Here is a 15,375-nt window from a genome sequence, read left to right as displayed (position 1 = left end):
TTCCTGTACAGTTTTTAGGAAACACATGAGATTGTCAAAGAAGCCCTTTTGCCTAGCTGGAACTGTCGTTAGAAAAATCTCAGAAAAACATGAGTTTCTCCGTAGTAATGTAGGACTTTAAAGATGCCAATCAGAACTTCTGCTTCTGGTCCAGAATCTAGTGCTGATCGGTGTTTCCGCCATTAACAAATAAAACCACCAATTAGACATTGACCTTGAGTCTTTATTGATTAGCCTTTGAGCCATATCAAAGTGCAAAGTTCCAGAAACAAATTATTACTAAAATTTGATAAAAGCAATATAAAATGGAGTTTGATGGTTCACCCACAAAACCGCGCCCGACTAAAACGCGTCGCTGACGTCATCAACAGGGCGACAACAGCGCGGAGACAGAAGCACGCTGTAAACCCTAAACCTAAAATTAACCCCTAAACCTAAACCTAACCCCTCTAAACCTAATCCTAAATCTAACCCTAAACCTAACCCTTAACCTAACCCTAAACCTAATCCTAACCCTTAACCTAACCCTAACCCTAACCCTAACCCTAACCCTTAACCTAACCCTAAACCTAACCCTAACTCTTAACCTAACCCTAAAGCTAACCCTAAAGCTAACCCTAAACCTAACCCTTACCTTAAATTGAATCGGCTTGCTTTCAAAGCGCTATTTAAAGCGCCCTTCTTTCTCCGCACTGGCTGTTGTCGCCCTGTTGATGACGTCAGCGACGTGGTTTAATCGGGCGCGGTTTAGTCGAGGGCGGTTTTGACGGGTCACGGAGTTTGATAACATACAATTTAAAATGGAATTGGAATAACATACGATTTAAAATGGAATTGGAATAAAATACAATTTAAAATGGAATGGGAATAAAATACAGTCTAAAATGGAATTGGAATAGGATACAATAATTTAAGATAGAGATAGAAAATAGGATAAAATTATATTTCGGTGTCACCCCTGCCATCTACCCCAATCAATCCCACATATGCAGATCTCAACCGAATCATTTTGTTTTGGTACTGTGCTGTGTTAAATGTTGTTTTTCTGGTTCTGGTTGCACATAAGGTGTTTTGATATGAGAAACAACTAATTAGAGAAAATTGCTTTGTTTAATTCACGAGGAGAGCCATAAGTAATTCTCCCAAGGTGCTTTCAGAGGCATGCAAAATGATTTGAACGTTATTCCTGTGAATGCAGCAAGAATATTCTAAAAACTAATTTTAATTAAGAAACTCATTTTCGGGGTTATTTCCAGCACTGCACCTAATTTAATCGGTTAATTGGAACCGCCATTCTTTCCAGAGATACATATGGGGATGGCAAATGTAACAACTGACCATTGGTTGGGCCTGGTTTGCTTTTTCTTTCTTTTTCTTATTTTAGTATCTTTTTATTTTTATTGTGGCCCAGCATTAAGGGAGGTTCCTGGTTTTAGTTGGGGTTAAGAAAACTTGCTCTCACTTATACATGGTTGCCCATTGGGAATGTGGCCTTTTCAGTCCAAAAAAAGAATTGGAAAGTTACTCAAGCCTGCTATATTTTTTAAAATGAAATATTTTGGCTTAGAAAGACCTGTACAGCTTAAATTAAGTGTTCGGTTGGCCCTTTTCAGGTTTTTTGTTGAGTTACAAAATCATTACAGGTAATCCTCGACTTACGACCTTAAAATTGAGCCCAGCCTTTTTTGTTGCCAAGTGAAACATTTGCTAAGTGAATTTTGCCCCATTTTGTGCTGTGGTTGTTAAGTGAATCACTGCAACTATTAAGTTAGTAACACGGTGGCTAAGTCAATCTTGTTTCCCCCTTGATTTTGCTTTTAAGAAGGTCGCAAAAGGGGAATCACAGGACCTTGCAACCGTCATAAATATGAGTCAGTAGCCAAACATCTGAATTTGGATCGCTTGTCCATGGGGATACATGCAACAGTCGTAAGTGTGGAAAACGGTCATAGCTCCCTTTTTCTGGTGCCATTGTAACTTTGGAGGGTTACTAAATGAACTGTTGTAAGTTGAGGACTCCCTGTAAATGGAGCACTACCATTGTTCTGGTTTTGAAAATGAAACCTGGGGGGTGTTATTCCTGCATTGAATTGTGTGCAGTCTGGTTGACATTGGCAGAGTTCAAAAAATGGCTGGTAGGAACACTACAATATCAGGAAATCCCACAACTGTAGACTAAACTATGAAGCTGAAAAAGCTTTTTGGAAGAACACTCTGTGTGTGTGTGTGTGTGTGTGTGTGTGTGTGTGTGTGTGTGTAAAAACCTGAACTTTTTCTTCAGTGCCATATACTTTTTAAAAACCGTTCCCCTCCCCTCCCCAGTGTTATCTCATTTGTGCTTCGGCGCACAATTTATTCTCCTCTCAACAAGCATCATGTGCTAAACTCCAATATAAGTTGCATTAAATAGAGAGGAAAGAAAAATGAATCCAGCTGTTCTTCTTACAGCTTCAATTCTGACCTAGAATTAGTTCTATTTGAGAGCCATAAATGAGCTAATCAATTCCCAGATCAAATTTCCATTCTGTCACAAGTCCATTAATCAGCCCTTGGGCAGGGAACACAGCTCTCTCTCTCTCTCTGTTTTCCCATCCATAACTTATGGATGATACTTTTATTATTTTTTTTAAAAAACCCTTTGATTCAGTTATTATCTTTATCCATTTGCCAGATCTCATAATGTAGATTGACAGAAGGAAACGGGTAAAGTAAGAAGATTTTTTTTTAACAGCAAGTAACAGAATGATAAAATAACTACATTAGATAATAACAAACACCATTGTTAAAGACAAGTAAGCAAATGACTGAACGTTTATGAATCAAATTCATAATCAACCTAATGTCATTTCTTTTTAATTGTTCCCTTTGAGAAGAATAGAATTCTTTAGAATAGAATAGAATTCGTTAGTGTGTCTTTGATGCATAGCTTGGATACTGTAACAATTGGGTGTGTGTGTGTGGAATATAGTTTATGTCACAAAATAAATCAGGTTATTAGATAATTCTAGTGGGATGTTTTATTTCATAGTCCGGTAGAATTGCTTCCTGTGTAAAATACTAGGGCTACTAAATTGTATTTCACATAAAGGCTTTAAAGTATAAATCTTGTTTAGTTCAAAGAACTTGCAAAGTCTTTAACGTACAGTAAGTGAGTTTCTGAAATAAATCATTTTATATAGTTTCACCAAGTTTCCTCAAACTCAGCACTATCAGTTATGTGATTTAAGGTTGACGAATTTTCCAGACAATAATGCCATTTCTGAGAATTTTCAGAGCTGAAGTCTACACATCTGGAAGATATATGTCTAATAATGAATCCAGTATTATATGCATCATGCTGTAAATTATTGGCTGCATTCATTTAAGACAAGTTTTTAATCAGCCCTTATTAGATAAACAATGAACATAATTTGTTCAAATCGTTGTAAAAATTAGCTGTTCATTTATCTTGATTTAACTATATATGACGGTTTAACTAGGTGTTGATAATGAAAGGCGTTCAATAGTTTTGGCATTAGTGCAAATATTGTGTGCACCCCATGAACTGGATGAGAATCAAAATGACAGACCACAAGCCAGGCATAAGGAATAATAATTATTTAGTTACAGAGCCAGCTTGATATAGTGGTTAAGGCACCAGGCCAGAAACGGAGGCTGTGAGTTCTAGTCCTGCCTTAGGCAAGAAGTAAACTGGGTGACCTTGGGGCGGTCACTATCTCTCATCCCTAGGGAGAAGGCAATGACAAATCACTTCCAAAATCTTCCCAAGAAAACTGCATGGACTTGTTCAGGCGTCAACAGTGATTTGAAGATATTAAAAGAGAGTAGAGTAGAGTAAGCTAGAGTAGAGTAGAGTAGAGTAGAGTAGAGTAGAGTAGAGTAGAGTAGAGTGAAGAAGAAGAGGAGAGGAAGAAGAGGGGAGGAAGAGAGGGAAGAAGGAGAGAGGAGGAAGAAAGAGAGAGGGGAGGGAAGAGGAGTGAAGAAGCAGAGGGGAGGGGAGGAAGAACAGGAGAGGAAAAAGAGGAGAGAAGAAGAGAGGAGAGGAAGGGAGAGGAGAGGGAAGAAAGAGAGGAACAAGAGGGGAGGGGAGGAAGAGAGGGAAGAAGGAGAGAGGAGGAAGAAAGAGAGAGGGAGGGGAGGAAGAACAGGAGAGGAAAAAGAGGAGAGAAGAAGAGAGGAGAGGAAGGGGGAGGAGAGGGAAGAAAGAGAGGAACAAGAGGGGAGGGGAGGAAGAGAGGGAAGAAGGAGAGAGGAGGAAGAAAGAGAGAGGGGAGAGGAGTGAAAAAGCAGAGGGGAGGAAGAACAGGAGAGGAAAAAGAGGAGAGGAGAGGAAGAGAGGAGAGTGAAGAAGAAGAGAGGAAGAAGAGGGGAGGGGAGGAAGAGAAGGAAGGAGAGAGGAGGAAGAAAGAGAGAGGGGAGGGGAGAGGAGTGAAGAAGCAGAGGGAGGGGAGGAAGAACAGGAGAGGAAAAAGAGGAGAGGAGAGAAAGAAGAGAGGAGAGGAAGAGAGGAGAGTGAAGAAGAGGAGAGGAAGAAGAGGGGAGGGGAGGAGAGAGGGAAGAAGGAGAGAGGAGGAAGAAGGAAAGAGGGAAGGGGAGAGGAGAGGAGAGTCCCATCTCGGTCATGGAGATTTTAGATAGACGGAATCCTTGTCCCTGAATCTACTTGTGTGCAGGATATTTACTAGATAAATGTGATAGTTGTGACTAAATATCTCAAGACATTATTAGAACAATGATCAAACCTTCTTTGCTTTGTCTTCCAGATGAAAATGAATGCCTCAGCTCTCATGTCTGCGGTGGGGCCTCTTGCCACAACACGTTGGGAAGTTACAAATGCATGTGTCCCACTGGATATAATTTTGAACAGTTCAGTGGGCAATGCCAGGATGTGAACGAATGTGGGTCCTCTCAGGCTCCATGCAGCTACGGTTGCTCCAATACAGAAGGTGGTTATGTCTGCGGATGCCCACCAGGGTACTTCCGAATAGGACAAGGGTGAGAAGATGCTTTTGGATCTACAACAACAACAAAAACAACCACAAATACCCTCCTAGTTTCTTTAGATTAATGCAGACCAACCCATGTAGGGGGAATGGAATCCGCAAGAAAAGGCACAGCTATAAACTCCATTTCTTGAGCAAAAGTTGCATTGACAATAGGAGATGTAAACAATGGATATATTATAGTTTGGTCCATTCCTTCGTGTGCCTTTGACTCCATCAGTTGATGATACAATCCCCACGAATTAAAAATATATATTCAAGTTTAGAAATAAAATGGCTTTCTCATAGATCAGATTTCTATTAAATTGTTAAAAGATGCAGAGGTACAAAATATATAGGCATTGTATCTTATATGTAAGACCATAAGAATCTTATATGTAACACCATATCTTATATGTAAGATCATATCTTATATGTATCTTATATGTAAGACCATAAGAATCTTATATGTAAGACAGGGGTGGGTTTCTCGCCCCGTTCCAACCGGTTCGGTTGGAACGGGGCCGGTGGCGTCCTCGTGCACGTGTGCAGTGCACGCATGCATACTAGCGCCTGTGCGATGCTCCAGCTGCTCCTGGAGGATCGCGCAGGCGCTGTATGCGCTCTGCGCATGCGTGGAAGCGCAGAACTAGTCAAAACCGGGTAAGAAATGCGGGCAGGCGGGTGGATCCTTCGGCGTTCCCGGAAGTTACTTACTTCCGGGTTCGCCGACCAACCGGTTCGCGGGGACCGCCGTGAACCGCCTGAAACCCACCCCTGATGTAAGACCATATCTTATATGTATCTTATATGTAAGACCATAAGGAAGGCCAGGCGCCAAAGAATTGAGGCCTTTGAACTCTGGTGCTGGAGAAGACTCCTGTGAGTCCCTTGGACTGCAAGGCGATCAAATTGGTCAGTCTAGAGGAGATCAACCCTGACTGCTCTTTAGAAGGCCAGATCCAGGAGATGAAACTCAAATACTTTGTCCACCTAATGAGAAGGAAGGACTCCCTGGAGAAGAGACTAATGCTGGGAAAGATTGAGGGCAAAAGAAGAAGAAGGGGACGACAGAGAATGAGGTGGCTGGATGGTCACTGAAGCAGTAGGCATGAGCTTAAATGGACTCTAGAGGATGGTAGAGAACAGGAAGGCCTGGAGGAATGTTGTCCATGGGGCCGCGATGGGTCAGACATGACTTTGCAACTAACAACACAAAATCTTTTTTTAGTGTAGCATATAGCATGCAATAAGGGTGTTATCTCATGCTTAAAGAATAGAAACATTCTTTTAATTCTGCCTGAGGTCTGTTCTTTCTTTCTTTTAAATTCTGTAGACACTGCGTGGCTGGAATGGGGCTGGGGAAAGGTCAGAACCATGAACTACCACTCAGCGGTGAAATAGATGATAGCGCTCTTTCTCCGGAAGCCTGCTACGATTGCAAAATCAATGGCTATCCGAAAAGGGGAAGGAAACGGCGAGACCTAAATGAAACCAATGCTCTGGATACAGAGGTAAGTTGCACCTTTATCCTTCTCACCTGATGTAACATTTACGTAGCTTCCATTTTGAGCATGGCTCCTTCACTTTTTTAAAAAAAATCTATAGTAAAGTTAAGTATATAGTAAGCTGCCTTGAATGGTTTACATTCACATTGAGAACAATTAATCAGTGGAACGACTTGCCTCCAGAAGTTGTGAATGCTCCAACACTGGAAGTTTTTAAGAAGATGTTGGATATCCATTTGTCTGAAGTGGTGTAGGGTTTCCTGCCTGAGCAGGGGGTTGGACTAGAAGACCTCCAAGGTCCCTTCCAACTCTGTTATTCTATATTCTAAAACTGTATTACAGTCAAGAAAAGACTATTTCCGGTTTTCTTTCTACTTGCAAATTGCTTCCAAATTTTCTGCCTGAGACAGAAGAGAATGGAACTTTGATTTTGGGTTTTGCTGAATGGATTAATTTATTGTTGCACAAATGGCTAGTAATAACTAAGTTATGTAAAAGTTAAGGCTGTCCTTCTATGTTGGATTTTATTGTGCTGAAAAAAGTCGAAAGTTTATATTTCTTTTCCCCTTTATCCTTCATCTCTCCTCCCCCTTTCTTTCCCCTTGTCATTTCCCTATTATCTTTATTTTCATTTATGTTTTACATTACTCTAATCTGAATAAAAAATGTACACACACACACACACACTCACTCACTCACTTGTGGTCATAGACCAGCATGACAATGCTAATATTTATTTCACATGTGCCTTCACCATAGGAGATCTGATCCGTTCTGGGTAAGAGAAAAATCAGAAATTATACAGCAATAAATCTCTTTAGTAATTGAAATTGAACATGAGAGTTCTCACAGGAAAGTCAAGAACTTGGCTTTTAGATTAAAAACAAATCTTGCATAGCAGACACAGATAATGTTAATAATAATACAGATCAGCTTCTAAAGAGTCTAAGAATCCAGCCCTATATATATGTGATCCCAAGGATTAAATATTAAATTTATTTGTTTACCTTCTGATTATAATGAATTACTTGCCACTTGTTTGTGAAACTTAAATGTGGATGCTACCTGATATTAAGAAAGAAAGAAAGAAAAAGGAAGGAAGGAAGGAAGGAAAGAAAGAAAGAAAAAGCAAGGAAAGAAAGAAAGAGGAAAGAAAAGAGAAAGAAAGAAAAAGGAAGGAAGGAAGGAAAGAAAAAGCAAGGAAAGAAAGAGGAAAGAAAAGAGAAAGAAAGAAAAAGGAAGGAAGGAAGGAAAGAAGGAAAGAAGGAAAGAAAGAAAGAAAGAAAGAAAGTCTGATCATACATTTCCTAATTCCTTATCTTGCCAATTCCAGTCTTACTGGAAATTTGTTAAAAATTAATTTAATCTTTCTATGAAAAGGCAGCCTCCATGTGCTAGATTCCTCTTATATTGTGCATCAATATAATAATATAATAATGTGCAGAAATACATCACTGGATGTAATATAGTTCGTTCTTCTGACTTCTTCCCATCTTTTGCTTAGAGAATCCATGGGAACTGACACATTGGACAAACTAACTTCAAGTCTGTACATCCAAGTTTGTGTACACACACGCGCGCGCGCACACACACGCACACACACACAGCATCCATTCCAACATATGAAATAAACCAAGAACCATTACCCATCCATCTAACCTGCTCTAATATGTACAGTTGGCTATATTTGGTTAAACCATACTGAACCCTTGACTTCATATTTGTACAGCTGCAACCTAATTGGGTTACTGCAGATTGACTCTTTGCTGGGGGAAGTCCAGATTCTCAGAAGCGGAGCTTAGTGATTTTTACCGCGATCTGCAAAAAGGCCCATGTTAAATAAATATATCTTTAAGCTTTGACTCAGCTGAAAAGGGTGTGTGTGTGTGCTTCCCTCTCCCCGAGCCTCCGTGTGGATCCTGCACTTAACCTCACATCCAAAATGCACCATGTGGAGACTCCTGGGAGGGGGAGCAGAGGTGGGTTCCTACCGGTTCGGATTGGTTCGGCTGAGTAGATAGTAACTCGGCCTGCCACGCCCCCAAACTGGTTCTATCGGTGGCGCCATAAGTACCGCCATCTTGTTTTTTGCTTCACGCACGTGCAGCAGGTTTTTTTTTTACTACTGTGCATGCACGCCTAGTGTGCATCAAGCATGCGTGTGCGTGCAAACAAGGCAGTAGCAGAAGCCGGAACCCATCCCTGGCGGGGAGGGGTGGGCGGGGCCAGCCTGGGGTGGGATTTAGAGGTTTGACGAACCGGCCATAACGTTAGCTACAGGTTCTCCCAAACCCGGGCGAACCTGTAGCAGCCCACCCCTGAATCAAGGACTACCTATAATCTGGCCTTAAGGTGAAGTTGGGATGGAGAACATATTTTTTTTCAGGATTTGGCATATGTTTGATATCTGACAAGTCTTGGGCCTCAGGTCCTCCGTGAAACAACTGTAAGAAAATTGTAAGAAGACCACAACTCAGATTACCAATATTACTGACAAATGAAAGAGATCCATAGATTTGCTCTGATACACGATCGGTTCTTTTCTTCTGCCTCTTGCTTTGCCCTAAGGAAATCCACAAAGGTTTCTGTAATAATAAAAAAAATTGGCCCACTGCAGGGATTTGTGGAAACGTTTGTTTGTTTTAACTGCTCGGTTCTGCAAACATCTGTTAAACTATATAATTAGACACAAACTTCAAACGCATCTCAAACCACTCCTTCTCAGGGAGTCTCAGTGTATGAAAGCCCATCTCATAAAGGTTGGAATATTTCTCCAATAATTTGGAGGAGGATTAGGTGCTCTGGCCCACAATTGTCTCATCGATTCAGAGTACGCCAGAAAGTACTTGTGGCTAATTTAAACATTGCTTGCTTGGAAAGCAAAATTCTGGAGTAAGAAAAGGACACCATCTTCTTGAGTTAATAACATTTTGTGCTGCACCAATAATTTAAGTAGCTGATATTTTTTGAAACCCCCACCAACAGCTTTTGGCAGCCAAAAAAGCCAATGCAATCCTAAACTGCATTAACAAAGGGATGCAATCAAGATCAAATGAGGTACTAATACTATTCTATAAAGTGTTAGTAAGACCACACCTAGAGTACTGCATCCAGTTTTGGTCACCACACCATAAAAAAGATGTTGAGACTCTAGAAAAAGTGCAGAGAAGAGCAACCAAGAGAATTAGAGGACTGGAGGCTAAACATACGATGAATGGTTGCAGGAACTGGGCATGGCTAGTCTAGGGAAGAGAAGGACCAGGGGAGACATGATAGCAGTTTTCTAATATTTGGGGGGTTGCCACAGAGAGGAGGGGGTCAAGCTATTTTCCAAGACACCTGAAGGCCAGACAAGGAATAATGGATGGAAACTGACCAAGGAGAGATTCAACCTAGAAATAAACATGAATTTTCAGACAGTGAGAACAATCAACCCATGGAACAGAAGTTCCCTTCGGAAGTTGTGGGAGCTTCATCACTGGAGGCTTTCAAGAAGAGATTGGACTGTCGTTTGCCAAAAATGGTGTAGGGTCTCCTGCTTGAGCGGGAGGTTGGATTAGATGACCTACAAGGTCTCTTCCAATGCTGTTGATCTAAGCTTCAACAGATATGGATGATTGCAATGCTTCATGTTAGAAGGTGAAAAATTCAGGAGGAAAAAAAAACCTAAAACATCTTGGTTTGTTTTTTTTACAGGGTCAGCTGGGGACACATGCCACAGTCAACCTGGCCAGCTGGGACCTTGAAAAACCGGCCGTCTTATCTTACAACATCTCCGGCCTTAACAACAAGGACCGCCTCTTGGAACTGATCCCCGCTCTCACCACCCTGACCAACCACAACCGATACTTAATAGACCACGGGAACGAAAACGGGTTCTTTAGGATAAATCAGAAAGAAGGGGTCAGCTTCCTTCATTTAGCTAAAAAGAAACCCGCTCCTGGAATATATTCACTACACATCAGCAGCATCCCGCTCTACAAAAGGAAAGAACTCCTTCAGTTTGAAGATAAGCACGACCAAGACTACCTCAGTGGAGAGCTAGGAGACAGCCTGAGAATGAAGATTGAAATTGTGCTCCATTAATTCACCAGCCAGAGACCAAAAATTATGAAAAGCCAAAGATAGCTAGGGTGAGACTTGAATGTTTTTTTTTAATTCCTCAGTAAGGTTCTTCCATATCGCAGGAGCAAGCTGTCATTGTATTCCCTTGGACACGTGAGCATTATTCCACTTTGATGTAAGTAAAGGTACCGGAAGGAATCCCTAGCTCACGTCCATCACTTTTCTCAGGCTTCTTTGTAAGTGTAGCTACTTTTGAGATACTGAATCTTGAATTTCGGGACTGCTATTGAAAGCTGGTCACGGATACCAAGCCAATGTTTGATCAGCACAGGTGCCAAGAGTTGCAAGACCACAAGTCCATCAATTAGATTCTTCTTCTTCTTTTAAAAAAAAGAAATCTTAAGATCCGCCTCTCTCCAGCTACATCTTACTAGGTCAGCCATTTCTGTAATCGATTTGGTGCTAGAAACAATGTCCAATCTAGATTTTTTTTTAAATAAATGCACTGTAATATATACACAATTTAGAAGCCAAAGAAATTGCCATTACTCAGTCATCGATCAACCCCGAATTTAGCTCAGTAGTTTATCTCAGTTATATCTATAATACAGTACATGTAAATTAAGGTGTGTGTATACTGTAACCATGCTATCCTTATCCATGAAGCATTTGTAAACTAGATTAATAATTCCCTTCACGCAAGGGTTTATAATGGTGCTTATAAGACCAACTACTTAACTGTATACACAAACTTGGTGGTGAAACTTCTGTGACAATCAAAATGCACTGAGGTCAGCGAGGACCATTCACAACTAATCCGGAGTCACTTGACACAGTGCCATTCCACTTATTGTCGTGACATAATGTATAACACATGTCCAATGATACCTATCATATCGACAAGGGTTCACTGTCAAAAAGTCACAATAAAACCATTCTTTTTTTTTAAGTTCATTCCGTGGATTCATATTCTTGCTAAACTTGCACCAGTCCAGGCAAAGTATTTTTTATTTTATACAGGTATGTTCAGAAATATATCTATACTGGGAGAAGACTGGGACGTTATGATCTATAGCCTACATTTGACCCTTGTGCATTTCTCTGTAGTCACGATCTCCTCCTTTTTACAAATCTTGAATAGTCACTTTTATACTTACATTGAAAAATAAGTATTAATAAAAGAGCTACAAAACCCACCCGGACAATTCACAGTTTTTAGTTTGATTGTGGGGTGAGATTGATTGAGAAAGGAAAGAACTTGGAGAGTCAAACATGTAGCTACGTCTACATATCCCTGGCATGCGTAGGATGGAGTTTCTTGCAGAGAGAGAGAAAGCAGAAACTGTTGGAACTAAAATACAGCCACTAATTCAGCAAATTAAAATTAATTGCTAATTAAAAGTAATTGGAAAGTAATACGATGCCTTCTCATTATAAGCTGCAACCCAACTTTTCTGAAGTTTTTGTAAATGTTTTTGTCCAAAACAACACCTTAAAGAGCTACCATCGTAGTATTCCGTATGATCAAATTATTACGCCACGCTTGGAATACTGCATCCAGTTTTGGTCGTCATGATGTAGAAAAGATGTCGAGACTCTTAGAAAGAGTTCAGAGAAGAGCAACAAAGATGATTAGGGGACCTGGGGCTAAAACATATGAAGAACAGTTGCTGGAATTGGTATGTCTAGTTTGATGAAATGAAGGATTAGGAGTGATATGATAGCAATCTTCCAATATCTCAGTGTCTGTCCCAAAGAAGAGGGAATCAACCTAATCCCTAAAACACCTGAGGGCAGGACAAGAAGCAATGGGTGGAAACCAATCAAGGAGAGAAGCAACTTAGAACTAAAGAGAAATTTGCTAACAGTTAGAACAATTAATCAGTGGAACAACTTGCCTCCAGAAGTTGTGAATGCTCCAAACACTGGAAGTTTTTAAGAAGAGATTGGATAACAATTTGTCTGAAGTGATGGGCTTCCTGCCTAAGGAGGGGGTTGGACTAGAAGACCTCCAAGGTCCCTTCCAACTCTTCTTTTCCTCTTCCTCTTCCTCTTTATTGCAAAACATAATACCGGTAGGATATGTCCATCCACATAAAATGTCAGCTGTTGCATTTCTGTTGTTTACAAAGTAAGCTAACTCTTTCGTGCTTTCGGTCATTCTTCCTGGAAGTGGTGGCATTGGTGGCGGTTGCTTCTCCATCATCTGAAGAACAATAGTTTTGATGCAGTGTGCATGTTATTTATCAGTTCCTTCCTTCTGGCCTAACAAACTCTACTCATAGCAGCCTACAAATATATATCAAGTACTATATGTGTATGTGGTCTGACAGTGCCAATCATTTCTTGAACCCACCTTCATTTAGAAACCTTGCTGCCTGCTACTCTTAACAATTGATGATGAGTACCTTGAAAACTAGCCAATCTGTATTTGGAATTGTTCGTACAATTCTGGAAGCAGGATATAAAAATCACGAAACATTGGCTTAAAACTACATGGAGTTTGTGAACGACATGAACTTAGAAAGTCCTCTTTCAATTGGAAGATGACTGATTTCTTCTAAATAACCGAATACAGCTATTATTGAATAGATTTATTTACAGAGCCAAGGTGGCGCAGTGGTTAAAAGCAGCACTGCAGGCTACTGCTAGATCAGCAGGTCAGCGGTTCAAATCTCACCGGCTCAGGGTTGACTCAGCCTTCCATCCTTCCGAGGTGGGTAAAATGAGGACCCAGATTGTTGGGGGCAATATGCTGACTCTCTGTAAAACCGCTTAGAGAGGCCTGAAAGGCCTATGAAGCGGTATATAAGTCTACTGCTATATTTCAGCCCAAGTCTGGTAAATAAAAAAAAGAGAAGGATGTGAAGGATAAGAGTACATTTATTCCTATTACATATTGCTAGCTTCATTTTTTATTTTGCAAATGTTAGATCCCCGAAATTAATTTTTCCCCCCTCTTTCTTTGGTAATGGACTTTTTTTTGTTTTTGTTACTAAATTAGTCTGGTGTCTTGTGAAGCAAAATGCAGTTACTCTTAACATGAAGATTCGAACTGATCCGTAATGAAAATTTCATATATCCCCCAAACAAAAACAGGTGAATTTTGGCGAGCTCCTAAAAAGAAAATGGGGAAAACTATGGTCTAGACATAACATTTATATTGGAAGTCTGCCCAGAGTTATTGAATGGTATGACGAAAGTAAAATGATCTATATAATATTAATGGATTCCCAGATGTGTGGCTTTAGAAATCCCCAAGAATCAGATGCAGACATTCAGATTTATAAATGTGAAAATTCCTTGTGTGCCTCCTCTTTCAGCCCCTATTTCGCCTTGAACAACGAAGGTCTGAACGGAAAAGTGCTAATTGTGTTTGATTCTGGGCAGGCATGCATAACCTGGTTAGCATTTTCTAGAGATGCTTTTTTTAGAAGCATCCTAGTTAGTATAGAAAAATTCATTGTTTGGATATGTGTGAGAGTGTTGTGGCCCGCCAGTGGAGTTGGAGCAGATTCAGACAGAGAGGAGGTTGGGGAGGAACATGGGCCAGTCCTGGAGTCTGGGGAAGGCTATGAGGAGGGCTCCGTGTTGGAGGCAGAGCGGGGGCCAAGGCCGTGTGCCAGTTATCAGCTGCCTTCAGAGTCAGACATCAGTGAGGCAGAGGAACAGCTGGAGCCTGTTCCCAGTGTGCGCATGCACAGAGTTGCCAGATGAAGGGAACAGCTAAAGAACAGGGGTCGACTTGGGAGTAAGGCCACAGGTGGACGATGAATGGCCCCTCCCAGAGGAAATAAAAGAGGAGCGAAGGGGGAGTGGAGTTTGCAGGAGACAATTACTTTGCTTAATTGTGACTCTCCAAGACACCTTGCCAAGTTTTGCAGAGATCGGCCTGGCAGCTCTCCAAGCCAGATAAGGTCTGTGACTATAAATCCTCCCTTAAAAGACTTTGCTGGATGTGAATCAGCAGAATTCACCGTCAATTAATAAAAGGGGTTTCTGTCGTGACCAGGAGTTTGCTTCATGCTCTTGGGAAGCCTCGGTCAGAACAGAGAGAAAACTAGAACGTGATCTTTCAATATAACAGAAATTTCCAGTTCCAAAGCTAGTCATTTATTTTAGTTTTCAGCTCTCTGCAAGCCAGCTCTGAACCATTCCCCACCCCCACCCCAAATATTATATAAATCACAAATTGGCTTTAATGCATGCAATCTTTGCATGACTCATTCTGTCTAGAGGAAGAAAGAAACCATTCCTCAACTATACGGGTGATGGGATATTATAAAATGAATCCTCTGTTCTGGGGCTTATGTTACTCAGACATGAGCATAGCTGAATGCAGTTGGATGTTTCTTCCAAATGAACACGAATAAGTATTTAGCTTTGGTTATTTAACTGGACTAGAATGCTGAATCGGGATGATAAACACCTTGGGAAATGTCATTTTAAATGCACTGCCTGTTCAGATGCTTGCAAAAGCTGCTCTGCCTACGCACTTATTGTATTTGCGCTGTTTCAAATACTGCCGTTGACTGGGTTGGCATAATCTAGTATTAAATCAGCTTGAAACTTAAATTAGTTTGCTGTGAGCTAGGAGAGGAAAAGTATTTTGGTCTCTGATAAACTAGATACAGGTAGTCCTTGCAAGAGTTCATTTAGTGACTGTTCAAACTTAGAAAGGCAGTGGAAAAAGTGAGCTATGGTGACAGTTTTTCACACTTATGGCGGTTGCCGTGCTCCCACGGTTACATGATCACAATTCAGATGCTTTTGGCAATGGACTCACATTTACGAGGGTTCCAGTGTCCCTGAGTCATGTG

The 15,375-nt window shown here is 40.9% G+C and overlaps 1 protein-coding gene across 1 annotated transcript in view; it reads left to right on the top strand.

Moving 5' to 3' along the window:
- The window catches only part of FBN1 (fibrillin 1), a 217,169-nt gene extending 205,418 nt beyond the window's left edge, over nucleotides 1–11,751 (top strand). Inside the window, exons 65-67 of the mRNA XM_087704207.1 lie at nucleotides 4,764–4,995; nucleotides 6,319–6,496; nucleotides 10,187–11,751. Coding sequence (XP_087560333.1) covers nucleotides 4,764–4,995; nucleotides 6,319–6,496; nucleotides 10,187–10,576 — 800 coding nt within the window. The 3' untranslated portion in view covers nucleotides 10,577–11,751. The remainder of the gene's footprint in view (nucleotides 1–4,763; nucleotides 4,996–6,318; nucleotides 6,497–10,186) is intronic.
- Nucleotides 11,752–15,375: the final 3,624 nt, after the last annotated feature.

The sequence above is a fragment of the Thamnophis sirtalis genome, unplaced genomic scaffold (assembly GCF_051295495.1).
Source record: "Thamnophis sirtalis isolate CommonGarterSnake01/CBP01778 unplaced genomic scaffold, rThaSir2_p1.2 scaffold_2, whole genome shotgun sequence".
NCBI classification, from domain to species: domain Eukaryota; kingdom Metazoa; phylum Chordata; class Lepidosauria; order Squamata; family Natricidae; genus Thamnophis; species Thamnophis sirtalis.
The sequence above is the reverse complement of the archived record's forward strand: the minus strand, read 5'-3'. Positions and strand labels throughout refer to the sequence as shown.